This window comes from Lytechinus variegatus, chromosome 2 (genome assembly GCF_018143015.1).
Source record: "Lytechinus variegatus isolate NC3 chromosome 2, Lvar_3.0, whole genome shotgun sequence".
NCBI classification, from domain to species: domain Eukaryota; kingdom Metazoa; phylum Echinodermata; class Echinoidea; order Temnopleuroida; family Toxopneustidae; genus Lytechinus; species Lytechinus variegatus.
The window spans coordinates 15,251,020-15,274,977 of NC_054741.1; the positions used below are offsets into that span (position 1 = coordinate 15,251,020).

Genomic DNA, 23,958 nt, shown 5'->3' on the forward strand with positions numbered 1-23,958 from the left:
CAAAATGACCAAAATGGCGTGAGTACGGTCAATAAGAGTGGCATTTTTGGAATCAGCGCACAATTTTACCCTGGATAAGCTTGTCAAACCTTCCCCACCAAAAATTCTAAATAAAGCCCCCTGGGTCCTAGACTATACCAATCACGTAAACTCCTCATAATAATGATTCTAAGATCAAACAGTAGCATTACCTCAGGAAATTGAATTAATGTGAAAGTGTTAGAACAAAAATAGATCAGGGCCTCTTTCATAACACTTCGATGTGATTAGCTAAGAGAAAATGCGTTATAGAAATTGTGCAACTGTTGTTATCAACACAAGTTAGCTTTTATGAAACGGAACCTAAATCTTTGCCCCCGAAAAACAAAATACCTAGGAAAAATACAATGATGGTGTATCTAGAGATACCATTTATAAATGACTCAAATAATAAACAAAAGTAAACAGCTTTTTACATTGCAAAACATTATGGTCATCATTTATTCAGTTTAGTAACATCGATCATACACAAAAAAACGTAATCGCATAGACCAAAAATTATATTTCAATGCCTGTTTAATTTGGTTAAAAACGAATCGAAAATTAATAAGAGTATAGTTTGAAGACAATTTAACAAAATCTCACATGTCGAATCACTTAATTACAAATTGGACATCCTATTATTTCTGTTTGGTCAATACAAGACTGCGCGAACATCACCAAAATAGAAATTACAATAATGCATTTCTTTCATAATTCCAAATCAATAACTTTTGAGTAAAAAGAAAAGAAATATACACCAACATATTTGCTATTCACACAATAGTTTATACATTAATCTGTTGTACTGTTATAAACAGTTATAAAAAAATATTAATTTGACATGTTTGATTTAAATTTCATTTGAAAATCTGAGATTAAGTTGTTTAAAGTAAGAAGAAGGAAACCCCTGCCACAAGTAAGATTGCATGATAAAAGAGAAATATGAAAATAAGAACGATGAAAGTTTGAGAAATATACTGGACAGATTATGAGCTGTTTAATCCCAAAAGCACAAATGCCATGGACATCCTCCCATCGGCAATGTGACCAAGTTGCATGTGTGATACCAAACAACAGTATCATCTTGATCGCATTGGGAAAATCTTCACTTGTGATTTCAATATCTATATAAGGGCGCATGATTTAATTATCATTATTTATCTAATTTATCTAAAAAAAAACATACTTTTTTTCCTCTATTTTTTTCAGTTCAAGATAATTCAAATTTACATGTAGATAGCTGGTCTCATCTCTTATCTTAAAGAAAATGACCGCATTCAGTGATTGGTATCAGAAAACAACATACAAGGACCATTATCTTGAAAAAAAATTAAGCCCATTTTTGTTTGCATGAGAAAATGTTTTTACCATGTATACGATGAAAAATAAAATTACTCGTGAAATTTCAAAATTTGTCCACTATAACGCATCTTTATTTTCATATCTTCCACTCCGTTACGGTCTATGGGTCACACACATCCAGACATCAATATCCTTCGGGGTCTGTCAGTCGGTTGATAAGTTGTCCACGGAGTCAGGTATATTTTGAGAATACCGAATAATGTCGCTAGAAAGTCGTCTTTTTTTAGGTCCAGAGGCATATCCAACAATAGATTACGTTTAGATGTTGAGACCAAGTGAGAAGTCTTACTAAGAAGACATGCAGGAAGTGATGGGGGTGTAACGTTTAGAGAACTGTACAGTCAACATTGCCAAATGGTGAAGTTGTTTTATCCGGCTGTAGTCAGTTTACTGTGCGCATGCGTGATAATATCCGGGGGGGCGCTTCATCAATATTTGTCATCCGACAATAGTCAGACCTGCAATGAATACATTGGTTTTGATAGACTGAGAAGCAATGTTACGCCGGTAATTGTCGTATAAAAGAGGGTCTGTTGGTTAAAGTGTCCGATAAATCCTTCCATGGAACGCTCCTCGGGATTTACAGACTTACATGTATAGTAGTTTGCAGGTAGGGGTAGCGAAAAATTAATCTGTAGGCTAATAGTCAACAAGATAGTCATCTTTAGCGTTACTAGCGTATTTCAGCATCGCTTTCTGCAACGTTCAGAATCTATTGAAAATGCCCGTCAAATCACAATGGGAAGATTGGGGGTCATTGTCGAAAGTTGGTGGACCGGGACAGCACTTCATCTTAGGATTCGGACGAAACATTGGAAATATGTCGTTTGTCAACAGTACAGGACGACACTGCTGTTTTGAGTCACCGATTTTCGACAAAGGCTGTTTTGTTGTGAATGAGTTTTGACAAAAGAATATCTGCGTTACAGAAAAAGTCTGCGAAATGATTGCTAAAATGCCCTTCCGTCAAGAGTTGTAGTGAATAGAATTAATAGTTGCACTCTTCTGCGCAGGCGTCCGAACATGGATAAAAGCGTGAGTCATGGTGAAAAGTACATGTCCTGAATAATTATAAAAGTCAACGGGTCATTCGTTTGGGGTCTCTTGAGTAAATGGGTCACGGTCAAGAGTATGACCGTTTTCTTCGGTAACTGAGTTTTTCGATGCAGATGTCCGGAGTGATTCGGAATAGTGGAGTCATTTCTCTAAGCGTAAACAAGTCAGGGTCAAAACCATAGTTTTGACGTAGATGTCTGGAGTGATAGTCAATAACGCAACCGTCATTTTCGGCGTAAATGAGTCATGGCAGTGGTCTTCTTCTGCGTAGATGCACAATCTGCAAGACAATAGAGTGCCGTATTTTTTTTGCATGAACAAGTATAGTAGTCCTTTTCGGCCTAGATGTTAAGATGATTGTGGTCATCACATTGGTACTTTTTTTTGCTGAGCGTAACTGTCCGGATCGGTAACACGCCTTCTTTGGCGGAATTACTCACGAGTCATGGATATTGGTGATAATGTAAAAGGTTTTGTCGATTTTGAATCGATTGGAATTAAACATTAATGATAATCGATCGGTCGATCAAGCATTAATCGTAACTGAAAATTAAACCACAACCATAATTCGTTTTCTTCGGCGTAAAATCCAAATTATTTGGCGTGAAGTTGCAAACTTGATAGTATACTATCAACTTAATAACTTCACGCCAAATCACGTATACGTGAGTTGAGTATTCTCTACTTTGCACGTATACGTGAGTTGAGTATCCTCTACTTTGCAGTCAATATTCTAATGTTAACAGTGGTAGTCAATTTGGCAAATGACTTCTTCAGCATTCATGAATTTATTTGATGCCATGTCCAAAGCAATGACCAAGAGAGTATTCGTCTCTGGGACAAAGGTCCAAACTGATATTCGTCTAATCTTGGGCGTAAATGGATGGACCGTTTGTCAATTGAATAATTGTTTTTCTTTTTTGTAAATGTCAGAGCTCATAGTCATTTGCGTTCTTGGGCATAAATGTCAAATCTAATAGTCAATTGTGTTCTTGGGCGTACATGTCAAAACTGATAGTCAATTGTGTTCTTGGGCGTAAACGTCAGAACTGATAGTCAGTTGTCTTCTCGGGCGTAAATGTCAGAACGGATAGTCAATTGTGTTCTTGGGCGTAAATGTCAAAACTGATAGTCAGTTGTGTTCTTGGGCGTAAATGTCAGAACTGATTGTTGTGTTCTTGGGCATAAATGTCAGAACGGATAGTCAATTGTGTTCTTGGGCGTACATGTCAAAACTGATAGTCAATTGTGTTCTTGGGCGTAACTGTCAGAACTGATAGTCATTTGTGTTTTGGGGCGTAAATGTCAAAACTGATAGTCAATTGTGTTCTTGGGCGTAACTGTCAGAACTGATAGTCATTTGTGTTTTGGGGCGTAAATGTCAGAACTGATAGTCATTTGTGTTTTGGGGCGTAAATGTCAGAACTGATAGTCAATTGTGTTCTTGGGCGTAAATGTCAGAACTGATTGTCAATCGCGGAGTTGTGTTCCTAAGCGTAATATCAGAACTAATAATCATTTAATTAGCTATGTTCTTGGGCGTAAATGTAAGAAATTATAGTCAATGGAATATTTGTATTCTTGGGCTCAAATTTTAGAGCTGATACTTAATGGAATAGGTGCGTTCTTTAGCGTAATTGGTAGAACTGATAGTCTATCGAATAGTTGTTTCCTTGTGAGTAAATGTCAGAGCTGTGTTCTTGGGCAAACATGTCAAAACTGGTATTCAATCGAAAAAGCTGTGTTAGCAATAATAGTCATATTCAATAGTTGTGTCATTGTGCGTATACATTGGTAAATGTCATAACTGGTAGCCAATAGTTGTATTTTTATGCGTGAACATCGAAACTGTGTACTTGGTCGTACATGTTACAAATGATAATCAATTCAGTAGTCGTGTTCTTGGGCGTAAATGTCAGAACTCATTATCACTCGAATAGCTGTGTTCCTAAACATAAGTGTCAGAACTGATAGTAAATGAAATAGTTGTGTTCTTGGCCATAAATATCCGTATGGACAGTTCCTTTGCGTAATTGTCAGAAGTGATAGTCAATAAGCATAACAGACGTATTGTTTGGCGAAAATGTCAGAACTGATAGTCATTTGAATACTTGTGTCCCTGTGCGTAAGAGTCAGAACTGGTTGTCAATTGAAAAGTTGTGTTACTGGGCGAAAAATGTCAGAGGTGTCATGGATGTAGTCAACTGAGTATTTGTGTACTTTGGCGTAAAGTCAGAACTGATTGTCAATCGAAAAGTTGCGTTCTTAAACGTAAATGTCAGAATTGATAGTTCAGTAAACAGTTGTGCCCTTGGGTGAAAATGTAAGAACTGATAGTCAATTGACATGAATGAACAGTTGTGTTATTGGTTGTAAATACCAAAACTAGTAGTCAATAATTGAATAATTGTTTTTCTTCGGCGTGATAGTGTCAAGAGCTGCGTGGTCAATCAAGATGTCGTCTTCTGCGTAAGTGTCCAACATGTCCAAAGTGGTGGTCATCAGCATAGTGATATTCGTCGTCATATATATAGATAGATTACAAGAGTGGTGGTCAATATGAAGATTGATTTATTCTTAGATGAGCAAACTTACATTTGTTCCTGTTGATAGAGTTTTTGCATTCATTTATTAGATATTGGTTGTCTTCTCTACGGTGTAAATTCCCAATGTTAGTCAATGAAAACGTCTTGTTTTTTCCAGCCAAACGGCAGTTTATTCCCTGTCACATATTAATTTTCATGATACCAGAATCCATAAGAACCTGAGACTTCAAAGAATCCTTAATGTTTATTTCATTTCTTTATTTTCTTTTATTCACCAACTTATTCTGTTATTTATCTACTTTGTTGGTATCCAATGACGGTAACCCATAATGTTCTTATTGCCTAGGCTGCCTGAACCTATAGGATCTGTTAATGATATTTGTTTGTAATATTCTCAAAATAAATAATTGAATGTATGTAATATCCTCAAGTCTTTATCAAAACTTTAAATTAAGTCATTTCCCCGAATTTCAATCACTGTTACTTTGAAATCCAGGCCTACTACAAAATACCCCTCCCCAATCTCATGTCTGACATTATTCTTTCAAATACATTATTACCTTCTCTGCTGGTTACACGAAATATATTGGATATTACAAAGACATACATATTGATGACAACACACATAATTGAAGAGGCTAACGTAATTGTAAAACATATAGAGAAATATATTAAGACCCCCTGAAAGAAAGAAAAAAATGGAAAAGAACATAATCGGTTTTAGACGCCAATTCTCATCTGACTACTCAGCAAACACATCCAAATTATTTGACGGCGTATTACAGAGACATTTTGCAACATTTGCAAGATTCTTTACATACTATTATGTACAAGATTCGCATCAGATTTACAGAAAATACATTTTCATAGATTTGCAACATATTAAATCTTTTTAAGAGGTAAGAATGCAACATAAATACATTGAACTTCACTTTTTAAACAAATAAATACCTTCTGAAATCAATCAACATGATCAATAATATTTGCCCGGTGCGTAATACCCCTGCTTAAATCACTAAATTCGATTATGTCGGTTTAGTTATGAATTAAGAAGGGATTCATCATTCTTAAATCCCGTCACTCTGGGAAAATGAGGGGGGAGGGGATGGGGAGAGATAAAGAATTAGATTTATTCTTCGCTTTAATAAGAAGAGTAATTAAATTAAGTTCTATTTGTTTTAAGTTTTATGTTTTTTTAAGAAACATATTGTTTTATAGATAATGTCAAGTCCCCTTCAGTTATAAGTTTCCCCATAGAGTGCGTATGCGTTTGAAATATTATCCATCAAACATATTCGATATGAAAAACGGGAAAACTTGGCATTTTATTTATTTATTTTGCTTAACTTCACAAACAGTTATATACACATTCTTTGCGGTATACAGGTATAGGGAAAATATGATACCACGGACTCACGATTTCCTTTTCTTTTAATTCATGAGAGGTAATATCCAATATGTCAGATTTTAAATATTTGATAATAATAATGAAGTTCCCCACTTAATCACAACAAAATGTAATGAATTTTGACTTTATGCTTCTTGAGGTATCGAACACTGTTTTAAATGTTTGGCTGTAAGCAATTGTGCATTTGATATTCAATCCTTCCTCACTAGTACATTTTATATAATGTGCATATCTCTAGCGAAATTTGCTTTAAGATTATATGATAAAGAAGCTCCCCCTTGGTTACAATAAACTAATATAAATTCTGATTTTGCATGCTTCATAAGAAATGAAACAATGTTTTCCAGCATTGAATTATTTTAGAACCGATCTCGATTAAGTTCTCAATGCTATGCTTGTTTGACCTTTCCTGTTAGGTCAACGAATCTTCTTCTTTTTTTTTTGGGGGGGGGGGTGGACCAGGTATTTAACAGTGTGGACTAATTCATCCAGTGAGATTTGAGCATCATGCAAGCTCACGTGACCAGTGAACAGCCAATCACCACTTAAATACTTGCAATGTAATAACATCTCTCCTTACACATGACACATATATCTGCGTATGATTCTTCTTACTCGGTGACGGCCCTTTTTCTATAAATATGGAAATGGGACAGTTTCTTTTACTTGGCACAGGATACCAACTCTAAAAGTTCAAGGGAGTGATGATCCCTTCTTTTGAATGAGATGAACTTTATGCTTCGGTAGGCTACCATGATGTTTTCCACGAATAATACTGTGCAGTGTGCAAAGCATGTAAAAGCAAACATGTATCATCTTTCCTGTCGTGTATATTCTTCCTGTCTCTACCGAGCAAAGCGTTTCAAAGGCTACTAATGTCAAGGTTAGATACTGGCCACTCGCTGCACGTCATGAAGGGCAAGCCGAACTTCAGGCTCATCGCCCTTTTCCATGTCGGTCCAAAACCTGAGCCGCTGAAATTTATTGAAATATTCTCAGCAAGAACTCACAGATCTGGTTGCATGGGAAGCAACCCTTGTGATTATACGGTGTTAACCCGACACCGCAGACACCGAATTCATCGTGCAACGCGATCAGGACCTGGTAGGCGCAGTAGATGGAACCTGATCTGGTGGCGTACCTTGGAAGAAGTTGTTCCGTTTTGTTTAGATAGCCGACGTGTTGGGATTGGCGTTGTAGTGTCCGCAGTGTTTCCTAGTTGTCTCGAAATTGGTAGTAGAGCTCATTCGGATCGCCCTAGTGGTGGCCGTGTTGTCGGGGTCGTTGTTAGACATCCAGGTAAACTGATTGCGGTCAAGAGCTGCAGAAGAGGGATTGGGTGGAGGATTGGTTCGTAGTGTTGGGAAATTTTGGTGGTGATCAGGAAGGGGGAAAGGTCGATTTGCAAGTAAGATGACAAGGGATGAGGAATAGATGGGTTGATGGAAAAGATGTCATTTGGTAGGTGAAGGGATGAAGAAAATAATTAGGTTAAATAAAGATGAATTTAGTGAGAACAAAACGATTATTGCGATAAAATAAATAAAATAATCCGGATCATCAATATAACAAGATAAAATGACAACAGTGACTACATTATGATGGTGGGTATGATGATGGCGATGGTGGTGGTGGTGATTTTGATGATGGCGGTGGTGGTGATGGTGGCGGCGGTGATTTTGATGGTGATGATGATGATGGCGGCGGTGGTGGGGGTGATGATGATGATGGCGGTGGTGGTGGGGGTGATGATGATGATGATGATGGCAATGATCATGATATAGGAATTCAGCTGTCGCTACCTCTTTTAGTGAAAGGACATGATTCAATCGTGGTAGGATGGGATAAGCTATCATCTTCCAGAGGAAACGAATAAAATGCGTCATAGATGTGAAGTGATAATTTAAAAAAAACATGTACCAAAGGTATACTTTCTATGACACGTGACGAAGGGATTTCTCTTGAACTCTCACGGATAAAAAAAACAAACAACATTTCTTATTTTTTTACAAAGTTTGAATCACAATGTTCACAACTTTTATTTTGATTAATAGTTTTTTTTTATTTATTTATAGTATTCACTGAAAAAGCCATATTCAGCTGCCAGGCAGCAGTTCTACAAAAGGCCTGTGTAAACGAATAAAAACCCAATTTAAATGTGGCAATAAAACAAATGATATACAAAGATTAATAAAATAGAAATACTGATAACGAAATGAACAAGCAAATTATGAAAAGAATAAATTTATGCATATGTAAATTCAAAATATTAAATCAAAACATTCGTTAAATTTCAAAATTGCCGCGTATTAAATATAAAAACACATAAACTCAAATGAAAATACTTTGTGGCGTATTTATGAAAATAAGCTATTAAGAATGCGTATTATTATATAACATAAGGTATGCCTATGTTGAGTTGAAATATAAGTTACATTTAGTTTAACATAATGCCATGCAATACATGTATAATATATTCTAGGGAAATAAAATTTTAATCTTAAGAAAAAAAATTAAGCCTCACGACAGAAAATTGACAGTATCCAGCTTTCCTGTTTTTGTTGACTACATATTCATGTATTTGTTTGTATAAGGCGGTGAAACCAGCTGGACATAGATTTTAATGTATTAGTGCGGCAGATGTGTGTAATCCCCGAGAGAAAAACATCCTTTTCATCTTCCTCACATTGCATTACGTGGGCGGATAATGTTAGAGAAGAAGAGGTTTCAGAGGGTTCCGCGAAGACCAACTTGACCAAGATTGTCCGTTGCCTTGCTTATGAGTATAAACACATAAGCCAGAAACAAACAAACAAGTTTTTACATTTCTTGTAAGTTTCTATTTGCTCAGATAAGTCAGCAGTTGATACTCTTCCCACGTAATTATGTGACATCATTCGTTCTTCCGTTCTGTTCTTAATTCCCTGCAACGTTACATAACGAAGGTAGTGGGGAGGGAGCGTTTTGAAATAACTGGATGATTTCGTTCAACTGTTCCTTATAAATTTGTTGTTATAGTAATATGTTACATAATGTTAGCTTTCGATGCAATATTTCTAAGCGCTGCATACTTTTTTCCACTAGCCTTTAGCACGGTTGCGTTGAGCAGGTGCTCAAGCATTCAAGGAATCCCTTCTTACGAGTCATCCATTTACTACACCTGTATAGCTGATGGGTGGAGAGTGGAAAATGTAGATAAATGCCCTGCCAAAGGACGCGAGTAATTCGTTGGGATTGACGATAGCACTCAAATACCCTTCAGTGAAGTGGATTCATTGGACTTAGCATGCTTAGAGAGTCAGTATACCATTTTATTCTTTAATACGTAGAAGAGAGAGAGAGGGAGAGAACGGGTGCAAAGGGGGGTGAGGGGGGGTCGGGAGGGGGCAAATTAGCACACGGGAACTGTAAAATCCAATCCGCCCCTTCGCCAGGTAATATTCTAAAGAATATTGTATCATCCACAGTGCGGGGTCGGTCTCATGTCCTTAGGTTAAATAGGGAAGTTTTGGCTCAGCGATGTACTGATGATTCAAGAACAGAACAAATGTGCTAAAATTTTCATCAAATAACACCACCAAAAACAAAACAAAACAAAATCAAAGAAAAAAAACAGTTGGGAGGTCTATGTCGAAAATAGGTAAACTGGAAAAGAAGTTTCGTCCAAAGTTTCAGAGCTGAGGAATATTAGTAAATGCAGTCTATGTCGTTTGTCCAGTATCGAGGACTAAACTGATGTTTTTATTCACCAATTGCTAACAAAGACCTCTTAGTTGTTCTTTGACATGACTACGATGACGCACATTTGGAAGTGCATCTTTTTTCTCTGTTCTTAAATCTTCAGTACGCCGATGACGCTCAGCGAAAACTTCCTATTAATTGTTTTGCCCTATACGCCGGCCCTACGCTTCCCCGCAGGTGCCTCTGATGCTGGGGGTACATTTCCATCATTCTATTTTCTAGACTGCATATGAATTACATGCAACTTATCTTTGATATATGCAAGGGAAAAGGTGTGAAAGTCTTGGCCTGTTTTACATCATCCATTACCGGAACCAGTAGCGTAACAAAGTGTGTGATTGTCATTTGCAAAATATGATTTAGGCTGCAAACTTTTCAATCAGCTTGAAAGTAATAGTAATTTCTTACATATGCATGATATAGGGTTTTTTTAAGTTAAGGGTTAGCTAAGTTCGCTTCAAGCTAGCATATGATCACTAGCGTACCTACTGGGAGGGGGGGGGCAGAGGGGCAGTCTGCCCCCCCCCCCGACGAGTCACAACCCATACAATAGACATATCCCTGCCCCCCTGCTTGTCAAATTTTGCTTGTCAAATTTTTCGATCAGTTTTGCCCCTCCCCCCCTGCGGAAAATCCCAGGTACGCCAGTACATATGATTAAATGTTTTCAATTAAATGAATTCTCATGTTAAACCGGAAAAGTCTGGACAATTTTGACGCCAAAGAAGACATGAGGGGGGATCTCGAACGTCGACAGCGCGATCGCAAGCTTTCCGCGTTACAGATTTGTCGCGAAAAATGTCGGGGAGGGGAGGGGGCTGAATCAGACTCCAGTCTTATTACGGTTAATCGAACTAAGATGCACGCATAAGATGAAAATACAGAGTATGTATTGGCATTCAGGAAATATAAACTGAGATGCAATAACTTTGTTATTTCCTTTGCAAAGCCAAGAGTTTAAACGAAACAAACACAATACTTCAATAATATTGAACGTAAGTGCGAGTACGCTTGCTTTACCTTAGAAATTGAATACAGTTCAAAGTGAATTTCAAATTATCGAGAGGTATGAGGATTGAAATGCGACCTTTCTTGGCAAATTGTGAGACAATTCGACGGATTTCCGGAGAAATAGGTCAGAAAATTAGAGCCCTGTGGGCAGACCTATAGCACCTTCGTATTGTTTCTGACAAGCCTGCTCTCCCCTCCCTCTCCCCCTCTCTCTCCCCTTCTCTTCCTCTCTCTCTCTCTCTCTCTCTGGTTCGTATCCTCTTCTGTCTTGAATATACTCCCTCCTGAATGTCTTCAACAAACCAACCTATCTGGATCAGCACACCGCCGGCACACCTTAAACAGTGATTTATTAAGGTGAATATATTACAAACACTTCATAAAACAAAATGTGGCTCAAGAATTTTTAGGTAAAGCGAGAAAAGGAGATGACGCGAGTCAGCGAAAAAAAGTGACCTAACGTTGTCTTTTACTTAACACCTTAAAACAGCTGTATCATACTGCCTTGCTGAATAAAAATGTATAGTTTGTTATTAATGATATTATGCTCGAAGAATTAAGTAACAAAATGTGTGAAAATAAAAACAAAACATAAAAAAAACTCCTATACGCACATTTCTTTTTCTAATCTTAATCTTAAAGCGAAACAAACTAGCTAAATTTCACAGCTTTTTTCCCCATTATATTTGTAGCTTAGATTAAAATAGAGTAACTGATGAAGAGGTTGTATGTAGTTGCGCTGAAGATAAAATGTTTTGATAATGTTCCATGCGTGTCCATACATGAAGATATAATAATATTCTACAATAAAAGCCTTAAATACCAAAATTAATGACTAAGTTACATAAACTGGATTTATAATCAAAAGGTAAACCTGTTATTACCGAAGTTTCCATTAGGGCGATTCCACACTAGAACTTCAAAAATATCATAAATTTCAACATGCTTTCAATAAGTCATAAGTAGTGTAATATTTTACTATGATACCTAAATTTTCTGAAAATTATGAGTTTTAACCAAAAGTGAAGACAGATATAGTTTTTTGGGGGGAGAACAATGGAATTTTAAATTTTCAATAATTTTGCTCATTGAATAGTCAAGTACAAATTCTACCTGAAACAATTATTTGCAAAGCAGGAGAAGATTGAAAATATTGCAGGTCAATAGAATAATATATCATTGATGGTTCCAAATAATATCTACAACATTTTCATGATCCATAATAGGGGCAGCCCTGATTTTTCCGAACCTATTTTTGGCAATGTCCCGTACGACACATGACAATGCAAAAGTTTTTCCTACAATTTTATTTTTGATGATGCAATTTCATAAAATGAGTTTCTCTTTGTTTGACCCATGGGTGATCGATTTATCCCATAAGGATCTAATTACCGCCCTTCATTTTTCAATTATTGTCCTATTAAAAAATGTCCCGTACGACACACGCTGTGTCGTACGGGACATGTCCCGTACGACACACAATATAATAATGCGTTTAATTGCAGGATTTCGATTCAGAAACCATAAATAGTAGGCATATTTAAATTCATTTAATTGATTTAACATAAAGTGAACTGAAAAAGTACTTTGTTTATCTCCATAGAACATGAAATAGGTGATTCTAAACATTTTAATTGATTTCATGTAGGCTTATTCTTTTGTGAATCCCTTCAGCTAAACTGGTGATTTTCACTGATCAGAGCAGGTTAATTTCTTTTCATTGAGCATGAAAAGAAAACTTTTATAATTATTTCAACCTAGCCTGGAAGATGACTTCCTCTTGCATGCTAATGTGGAATTATTATAAGATGTAAAAAAAAAACACATATCAATCATCATGATCATCTATTTGGACTTCCCTTGATGATCACTATTTTTTATATACAGTATTGAAACTCCTTACTTTTTTCAATTTGTAAAAAAAAATCTGGAAAATAAGACAAACCATATGGTTTCATGAAATGCTGATGGGTTTGAAAAAGCAGAACCGCATTTCTTTAGAAAAAAAAATTGTGACCAAAAAAAGCAAAAAAAAGTGACAGTTGTGACATATATCATGTAGATATACATTTTATATAAAAAATCATAACATCATCATTTTAGCCCCATAATTTATACAAAGTTTCATTCATTTATTGTTTAAATAGTGTTTGGAAATCATCGATTAGTTCCCTAAAATATAACTTCACACAAACCTGAAGTTTTTCAGCTCGTAAAAATGCTGTGAACACTTGTACATTTCCCATCATAACATATATTGCTCCCAATTGTATATATTGAGGTTACTTAACTGTATTGTCCTGAATGACTGCTTATTAAAAGATTATTCATAAATAAGCAAGAATTTAGGGGTAATGCTCCTTCTGATTGATAAAAAGTTCATGTTTATTTATTCAGGCTGCCCAGTACAACACGCAAGTGCCCGTACAACACACAAGTGTCCCGTACGACACACAAGTGTCCCGTACGACACAGAAGTGTCCTGTACGACACACAATTGTCCCGTACGACACATTATTTTGTTTATGATATATTGACAGAAATATTCACCTAATAGCGGTTTCTAACCTAATGAATGTCTTAGTTTGATGGGATTATCATTTTCATCAGCCAAATAATGTGATTGAAGAAGTCAAAGTGACATAAAGTAAGAAAGTTTGGCTTCAATTTAGAGATGTCCCGTACGACACATTTTGAATGTCCCGTACGCCACAATGTTCTCGAAAATTATAATTTGCTTTATTTATTCATGAATGTTTATTTTACTTTCTTTTATAAATGTGTTTGTTCTTGGGTAATTGAGTGTCAATTTGAGTTCAGTTTCTATGAAATTTATCTGCCCAACTCACAGACTTTTGAGTACAAACTTGAGGTTTCTAAAAAAGCCACTTTTTCTGCGTCCGTACGACACATTACTATTTTTAATCTGTATTATACAGGATGTGAATTCAAGTCATGTTAAGTCTTGGTTTTTCTTACACTCTGGTAGTAGCTGATGACCACCTATAGTTACTGGAATATTTTTTGTTTTTTCTTGTCAAAAACTGTCAAATGTTCTCTAAATGTCCCGTACGACACGTATGGAATCACCCATTAGCCCGATAGTACTTGTTTTTTTAACGGTTTTCAATGACTATTTGAACACTTATCTTTCGGTAGAAAGACCACCATTCCCTAAGTATTGTCAATGCATAATGTTGAAAACGGACAAACGCTCGATGAATCATGAATTTTGTGGGGTATTAATATCATTACTTTTTTTTCTTTGAATAGTGTCTTAAGAGAGTGACTATTTGGCCATGCACATTTTCCAACGGTCCATTATCCGTTATATTTGTCAGATACTAACTAGTCAAGGAACTGTTTTACTCATCGGCACACCCGATATAAATTCGAATACTGTATCATTTTTACATATCACGAGTACATGCAAGCTCGAATAAATCAAACTTCTCAGACCGAAAAAAATGATAACTGGTGAATTCCTCAACTGAGATGTCGGAAAACAATAAAGAATTTGATCCCAAGCAAATATCGCCCACCATTGAATAAATGAGGATTCCTCGAATAAATGAAAATTTCATGTAAGATAAATGACCTTATCCTTCGCTCCGGAGTTCAATGATCTACCGGGGTTGGTGAAAAGTCCAATAATCCCACGACCCTTAAAGATCCAAATTTCATCTCGACTCAATGAATGAAACAGGGGGAAAACGTTCAGGTTCTAAAAAAGTTCAAGAGTGAAGACATCTCACCAATATTCGAGTGAAATTTGGGAGGGATAAAGTATAAGACAACGGGATAACAACGCAATATTATAGTTGAGGGATTGTAAAGTTTCATATTGAAGCTATTCCGTGAAAAGTATCAGATATTTTTCTTATTAAATAACGAATGTCCCTCTTGCTTATTTTTCAACAGTCATGTTTAAAATATAGAAAGATTCTGAGGAGGATTGTACCCGGGGGGGGGGGCGGTTACAGCTGCTGAAGTAACTATTGGTGACTTGCATCGACCCCCAAGTCATACCAGTAATGAAGAACATAATATGATTTTTTGGTCAAGAAATCCTGAACTAAGCCCCTTACCATTTTTGACGATTTGGGGAATTTAATTTTAAACGAAATATGCAGTTAACTAGTAAGTTTCTACAACTGTGTCATGGAAAAGTAGTCATACCCACAAATTGAACAAAATATTAAAACAAATGTTATATTTTGGCAAAAATTAGTTATACAATCCTTGCCGTGTGGTTTTGCCAAAGATATGACGATTAGATGTGACGATTTTTCCAACAAAAACAAAAAAAGTGTCCATTACATGCCCAATGAAATCCAATGTTGTCCGGTCGCTTGCTAGAATAACGAGGGAATTCACAGAGAGGGGATTGGCACTGTGTTGGGGGGGTACTTGGGAGACATTTCCTCGTCATTTGCTTTCGGGAAAGAGAGCTTCCCTCAATCAACGTCCAATCTGGAATAGTAGAAGAGCTATCATACCAAGAAAATGGAGAAAAGGTGTAAAGCTTTATTTTTGGCAATGTCCTGCATTAACCCATGGCATTTTCGTCAAAAAGTTTCTTCTAGATTCAGACTTTGCTAATTTTGTTTTGCCCATGATTTCGTTGAAGCATACAATTCAATCTGAAAACTTGTGGGAGAGTTTGCATTATGCGGATTTTTTGTCAGTGTGATCACAGTGTGTTCACATAATGCACTATGTGAAAATATTGTTCACACTGTTAAAATGTTCAAATTCAATACATCTCGGCTGTATGACGGTTCAAAGTGTGTTCACATAGTCGACTGCGTAGATTTATGTGAATGTGATTTACATTATTAACATGCACTAATATATTAAGTAGTGTGAATGTGATTTTAAATCGTGTTACATACGCAATAGCATTAAGAGATAATCATTATATACATGGTATTAAGATAGGGAACCTGGAGAAAAAGGTCAGTTTGTTTGCAGATGATACTATATGCTTTTTGAATGGAGATATTGATTCTTTTCTCAATTTATTTGAAGCTTTACATTATTTTTCTACCTTCTCAGGATGCAGAATAAATGTAGCAAAATCTGAAGCCATTCATGTTGGCAGTTTAAAGAATAGTGGTTTAACCCCCTTCCAGGAGGAAGGATTAAAATGGAATTCTAGAACATTCAAAGCTCTTGGGGTTACATTTTCTTTACAAATTAAGTCCCTTTACGAACTCAATTTTCCTCCAAGATTGAAAAAGATGGAACAAACCATTAATTGTTGGCGACAAAGAGGTATTTCTTTATTGGGCAAAATAACAGTTATTAAGTCACTTATACTACCACAACTTTTGTATTTATTTTCAGTCTTATGTATTGATATTCCTAAAACCTTCTTCAAGAAATTAAACAGCTTATTGTTTCGATTTATTTGGAGTAATGGAAATGACCGTGTAAAGAGGAGTATATTATGTAACCAGTATGAAGAAGGTGGTCTCAAAATGATTGATCCATTTTTGTATGCTAAAGCGCAGAAAATGGTGTGGGTAAAACTTTTTTTTGATGAAAGTTATAGTAATTCTTGGAAATGTATTGAAATAGAAATGTTGAAAATTTTTAATGAGGATCATCTTGTATTGTGGAAAACTGAGGCACCTCATTGCGTTTTGAGAAGAATAGGAAACTGTCAAATAGCAGCATCTTTAAGTATTTGGTATGAGTATAGGTCTGCAATGATGAAAGACATGAATTTACATCATTATCATTTACAAGACTATTTATGGTGGAACAAAAATGTCAGTGTAAAACATAGACCTTTTTTTTACTATCCAGTATGGCAGCAAAGAGGTATTCATACTATCTGTCAATTGTATTATGGATTCAATAGGGTAAAAACATTTGAGGAGTTAGTGTTGGATTTTGATATTCCCATTAAGGATAGAAGGAAATATGATTCACTATTGAATGCTATTTATTTAGACTGGTTTCTTGATCCTAAACAGGTAACAGAAGACTTGTTTGATTCAATTTTATCACGGTTGGTAAAAACTTGTAAGGTTCCAAAACATGCTTATGATGTCTTGAGAAGTAAAGAATTTGTGTCTTGTGAAAGGATAGAAAGCAAATGGGAAGAATGGTTAGGTCTGGATTCCAATGACATTGATTGGCCAGCAGTCCACAAGAGAAATTTCAGATGTACTATAGAGACCCAGTTAAAGTCATTTTATTTCAAATTATTTCATAATGCTATTGCAGTGAAGTCTTTCTTATTTAAAATCGATAGAAGTGAATCACCACTGTGCTATTTTTGTGGTAAATACCCTGAAACTTTAAAACATATTTTTTGTGAATGTGAAAAGGTCTTACCATTTAGAAAGAAGCTCACAGACTACATTGATAGTATTATTCATGAAACAACAGTCTATCCTGATATCAGTTTCATTTTTGGTTTTGATATTGGTGGCAAACATGATATGTGTATTAATTTCCTATTTTTATGTCTTAAATTCTATATTATGAGATGCAAGTTTCAAGAAATTGATTTAAACTTTCAGGCTTTCATAACCTTTGTCAAAGTAAAACAGAAAACAGAATACTATATAGCTGAAAAGAATGATAAATTGGCACTGCATTTCAAGAAGTGGTCCTTTAATGTAGATTAATGCTTATCCCTCACCAAATTATTGTTTTCTCCATATTCTGGAATCTGGATGCCTTTATGTATTTTTTATTTATTGATTAATTTATTTACTTATTTATTTATTCTTTATCTTTTTGTTACTGAGAGAATCGTGTTTGTCCTGTGTATGTGTCGTCTTGTCATCAGTTGTGTAGATATTTTGTGTAGATATCTTAAGTACAGTAGCTATGAAGTTTTGTTGTTATTGTATATATTATTTTGTTTTACAATAAAAACATAAATACAAAAAAAAAAATCGTGTTACATACTGCGAACAGACTGTGGGACACTGTGTTCTTTACCTCTTGAAAAAACACCATATGGCAGGCCAGTCAATAAATGGAAGAGCAGGTATATCAACACAATGAAGACAAATAGAGAGCGTGTATTCTACCAAAGGTCCTGAATTAACCCCATGACAATTTCGCCAAAGGTGTTAATGATGCCAATTAAACGGACAAGGCACTAAACACCTCTTAATGATGAAACAATTTCGCTCGTCTCTTTCTAGGAAAGAGAAGTATTTATTCCAATAGACATTTTTTCCATGGCAGAATCCTAAAATAAAAAGCGACCACTTTTGCGAAATTATACAATTTTTTTCTTCAATTTGATGAAAGTATCCGAAAGTCACAAATGAAATCCCTTTCGAAAGCACAAATGCAGACTGCCAGTCGCTTTATAGGAAGAAAATAGCAAGTACTAATCATTTTTTTGTTTATTTTTTATTGAAATATTCATATACCTATTTATTATTTAATTTTATGATTTATTTAATAATTTATATACTTTTCATTTTCTAGTGTGGAAGATCCAGAGGTAGATCGGCGAAGGGGGGGGGGGGAGGGCTAAAGTTCCAACCCCCCACTTCATCCTTTCTAAAGATGTTTAATAAAAAGGGGTGCTGTTAATATTCCAAAACCCCTTCCCGAACGCTTTACGAGAGTCGCGCAAGCAGACCAGTGGCGGATCTAGCAGGGGGTGGGTGGGGGGGGGAGGGGTAGAACGCATTACGTCCCAACTCATCGTTACTGGGTCAAATCAACTTGTCACCCCGTCCTTTTTAGCAAAAAGCTAGATCCGCCACCGAGATCAGCCATACCAACGAAAAATGAAGGCTGCGTGTAATGAAAATAAAACACTTATATTTAAACCCCCCCTAGACCAACATATGGAGAAAGAGAGAGAGAGAGAGAGGGAGGGAGAGAAAGAAAGAGAGAGAGAGAGAGAGAGTGAGAGAGAGAGGAGAAGATAAGGGGGATAGGGAGAGAGAAAATCCTCGGTACGTGATGTACTTTACGTGTTGGTATGGCCCTTTATACCGTTAAAATATCCCTTTCATTTTTATTCCTATTTTTATTTTTCACTGATATTGTTTATTTTTTATTATCTATTTCTAGTTTCTTTATGTTATTGTATTTCATTTATTCAATTGAGAATTGTTCAGTAATTGCGTGAAGATGTTTGATTGGACGTTGATAGCATCAATATCTATAATTTGGATAGGGTTCCTTGTGCGCTGCTTCACGCACAACCTTGAGGCAAAGGGAAAGTTCTCCACGATTGTCGGTGAATTCACAATACTGTGCGCCATCTATCGTTTGCAGCGGACAGGCCAAAATTCGCAATGCATCATAGGAAAAACTCGACATCTGGGCCCCGTCTCACAAAGAGTTACGATTGATCCAGTCAATCGTAACTCTATGGAAATCCATCAGTGTCATCAATTTTTTTACAGGAAATTTGCAAAATGTTCTCTTTTAACAAACTAGAACACACCAAGTTATCAAGAAATCAATGAATTTATGGATATACATTCATATTTAGACATTTTTTTGAACCAACATGAATGTTAGATGTGGACTTTGCTGGCTTTCCATAGTTGCGATCGATCAGATCAATTGCAACTCTTTGTAAGACGGGGCCCTGTACTGTTGCCACTGATCTCATTGTCTGTTGCGCGTGCTATAATAGTACTAAAGTGAATGCACGCATGCGATTATACCGACGCGGCTCGGCCCGATGTGCTGTTTACTTTGGTTCAGGAGGTAGGAGAGAATTTTGCCCACATATTTCTTTCAGACCGTTTTTGATGAATTCTTGCCGTATGGTTTTCATTTATGAAGCATTAGCACTGCGCTTGCGCGCGATGTCGACGCGGAAATAAAAGTTTGTCGACCTCAGAGTAAGACATTTGGCCAGCCACCGATAGATGGCGCACCATATCAATAAACAAAATAAAAAAAAATAAAAAAAAATAAATAAAAAGGATCTTTAAGAAATCACGAGAACCTAAATGTCAAGTTGTATCTTTCGCAGAATATTAAGGAAATAGGTTCCGTAGAAATGCATTTTTACATGTTTCTTGACGTTAATATTCTTTTTCCGGAAACATGGGAAATAGTTATGTGGTATCATCTTCAACCAGGTACCTTTTACGATGTAGGTCCCCAACATTTAGATACAGTTCGATCAATATGCAAAGTATAAATATGGTTATGATGATGATAAATACATGGATTGGTGATATATAACTATTAAGATAACTATTTTTCAAAGAAAGAATGAATGATATACTAATAAAACAATACTACTACAATGACTACTATCACTATTCCTAATTCTTTGACTAATTATTTGTAGGACTTGTGCGATAAAAAAGCCCGTTATTATCATTTGAATTAATTTGAGTAGACATAATATGTAGCATATTTACCTGTGATAATATAGGGAGTATTTATCAAGGCAATGGACACAAAATTAAACGATTCAAACATGCAATGAAATAAACTACACTTTAGTGTGGCATACGTAATCTTTAATATAAACTCAATCAGCCATAGACACTTGCAATACATGCAATATTTAGATGTTTAACCGTGTACAGAAAAGAAAAAAGAACAACAACTAGCACAAAATATTCGTGTGTGTAATGTAGTTGCGGGACCTTTTTGTGTGCACACGTGTATACTTTTATTTTCATTCTTTCTGTTTCCTTTTCTGGCTTTATGTCACAAGTAGGCGTGAAATTTCGCATTCAGATAAAATAATGAATTTTCCTTTCGATAGTAGACACAAAGTTCGGATCGGAATTTGCGCCATAGATGTATTCTTTTAAACAGATCACCGCAGGCTGTAATAAACACTAGACCCATATTCCAAATTTGATAATATACCCATTACATGAAGAAATTAAAAATGCAAAAGTGCGTTGAATAATACCAAAACTTATCAAAAAATTATACACAATATTTAAACAAAATTAAAGAGCAAACAATTCTCGATATATATATATATAGGAAAAATCAATATGATATGATATTGAAATTGATTATCTTCGTAAAATAATTGTCTTTCGCATTCTTTGAACATGAATATTGGAAAACTGAAAACTGACCGAATTATTAATTATGAATAATAATTTTTAATTATAGCTTCATTACCTTTCAATATAATTTCAGTAATCACATTCCACGAAGTCTCCCAAAATCGTTGCGATGAAGTAAATTTAACAATTATAACACCATTTTTATTTATATGCTGCAATGATCTTTCCACTATCAATAGAAAAAAAAATAAATGTGTAAATGAGCCATTATTTCAGTGAGGTACAGTCAATTGATCCAGGATTAAATGATTTTCTGTCATGATTATGAAAGCTTAAAAGTGACAGTTGTTATGAAAGGTACGTCTTTAAAGCCAGTCAAACGCTTTGGTCAAGGATCAATAATGTGAATTATGTTCTAGTAACATCTAACATTCAAATTTTATAAAGATGTAGTGGCCGTTGATATTTTCTTTTCATCCGTTGATCCCTTAAACAAAACCAAGAACTAAAAAATGTATTTTGAACTTTGGATACCCAACATCCCTTTTCTCAATAGCTTTTAACTATGGCATTTAAGCACACAATCAACATAGTGATTAGATAACAGAAAGCTACCGGCAATGATTATATCCTGATTTTCTTTAGCCCATTCCATGCATGAGGCGTGGTGTAAATGGAAGCGGAACAATGACAGATGTTTTTTTTTAATTGGGTACCGGGTAAAATTTGTGTGTTTTTTTAAGGAACATCGCCAGATTTATCAAACAAAACGCATATCCTTTAAATTGTAACTGTTTCTGGACATGCGCATTATTAAAGATTGAAACTGTCTGAATTCCGTCTCTTACCATTGACAATAGCTGACTTACCATATACTACTAATACATATAACAGTCCGTAAAATAATTATAAGTGATTATGTATATATATATGTATATATAATATGAAAATCGTATAAAAATACACATGACCCACGTTTTTACGAATAATTTATATAATAATATTCCTTTACAACATTCATCCACAAACGGATAATATCGAATAAGTTAATTGTCATTCATATTTCATACATCATACAAGGTGTGCGTAGAATTTGTTTTAATATTAACAAATCGCGATGACATCATAAACATTTTATTTCAATAATGCAAAAAAATGTGTATAATACAAGTTCTAAAGTTTAGTCGAGACTAAATGTGCTGATATGTGCATTGGAAAATATACAGTTAAATACTACCATGACTAATTTCAAATGTCCAACATAGGCCAAGAAGAGCAAGGAGAACCAAGGTCTTCATATGCTTTAGGTTGAAACGAACATTTTCTTGATGTTACGTAGAAGCAGGAAACTTTTCATTTAAATGCTTCTAGCATCATATATTTTCCCCCTGATACATGAAAAATTCTGGAATGAGTACGAATAAGGGAAAGCAAGTTTCTGGTTAAATACTGTTCCGTTTTTATCAAACCATCACTGCGCTCTCATGTTGTCGTCATTTGCCAGTCACAGATTGAGGACTTTTTGTCAGTATCATTGCACCCTTATTGACTATAACTGCAATTCATAATTTCCCGCTATCACAACAAGAATTGAGCCGTATCTAAACTTTAAGATTGACCTATGAAATATGTATATAAATACATATTATTGAGTAAAAATGTAGGCTATAGGCCTCGATGATTCCAATAAGCCCGTAACCTTGATTAATACAATCGCGGGATCCTACTAAATGTTTTTTTTTCAGTCATGTTTTCTTCCCGGCGTCAAAATACAGTTTATTCTGCCAAAGACTGCAACCAATGAATAATCACAATCATGCATCGTAAGGCTGTAAAACAATTTGCAATAATCCGAGAGTGTAACGCAATCACATAATCTTTTGCTTACATTGGCAATGTTTAACAGGTGTGCAGTCGTGCCCTGAAACACGAGCGAGACATTCGTGCCTCTGCAACCATTTGCTACGGCGGCAATTGCTCCAATGGGAAATTTTGCACGTTAAGCCAAACATAAAATCTAACCTCCAAAACTTAATCAACCATAATCCTTAACTTTGCATCATTCTGAACCAGAAACTCTATTACAATCCTAACTGTAATCACATGTCCTCTGAGATATTAAGACTGGAGCAAATGTCGCAAGAGCAAAACATCGTGTCAGCCCTGGGTCCCGTTGCAGAAAGAGTTGCAATCAATCGCACCTCTGAAAATCATGCGCAACTTGATTTTCAACCAATCAACAGCGCACATTTGGAACTTGCGTTTGATTTTTTGACTTGCGTTTAAACGCAACTCTTTCTGCAACGGGCCCCTGATTCTGCTTTCCACGGGACATTCAAGACTGACATTCACTTAGAAGAGACATGCATAGATGTGAAGTTCAATGCGAGCTCAAGACATAATGTATATTTATATATATATAATATGCATACAAAAAGGGCGGGCAGGCAGACGGTATAAGATGATAAACATTGATTAATAGTTGTTATTCTAGTGTGTCCACATAAGATCAAATCATTCTAACCTCTAAAGCACACCACGAAAGAAAGAAAGCATTCGAATGATAAATGATGTAAGTGTAAATGCACTACAGGAAACGATTCATTAGCTGTTTCAACCGTTCATATAAAGTACTAATAAGCAGGATTATAATGGCCACGAGGAAGAGATAGAGAAAGCGACAGTTCACTAGTTCTTTCCTAATCATGGAATGGATGATATGCGGTTAGCAGGAAAAGGTGTGGGCGTTGGAAGTGACTGCGGTACATGCAGTGCTGGTGCGGCGCTGGCCGGTAAAGCTGCCTGCAATGCTACTGCGGCCACC

The 23,958-nt window shown here is 35.6% G+C and overlaps 1 protein-coding gene across 2 annotated transcripts in view; it reads right to left on the reverse strand.

The window, feature by feature from the left end:
- Positions 1-2,761: 2,761 nt before the first annotated feature.
- Positions 2,762-23,958, reverse strand: part of LOC121407416 (thyrotropin-releasing hormone receptor-like) — a 106,220-nt gene continuing 85,023 nt past the window's right edge. For both annotated transcript variants that reach the window (XM_041598482.1, XM_041598480.1), the window contains exon 7: positions 2,762-7,714. In XM_041598482.1, coding sequence (XP_041454416.1) covers positions 7,560-7,714 — 155 coding nt within the window. In that variant the 3' untranslated portion in view covers positions 2,762-7,559. The remainder of the gene's footprint in view (positions 7,715-23,958) is intronic.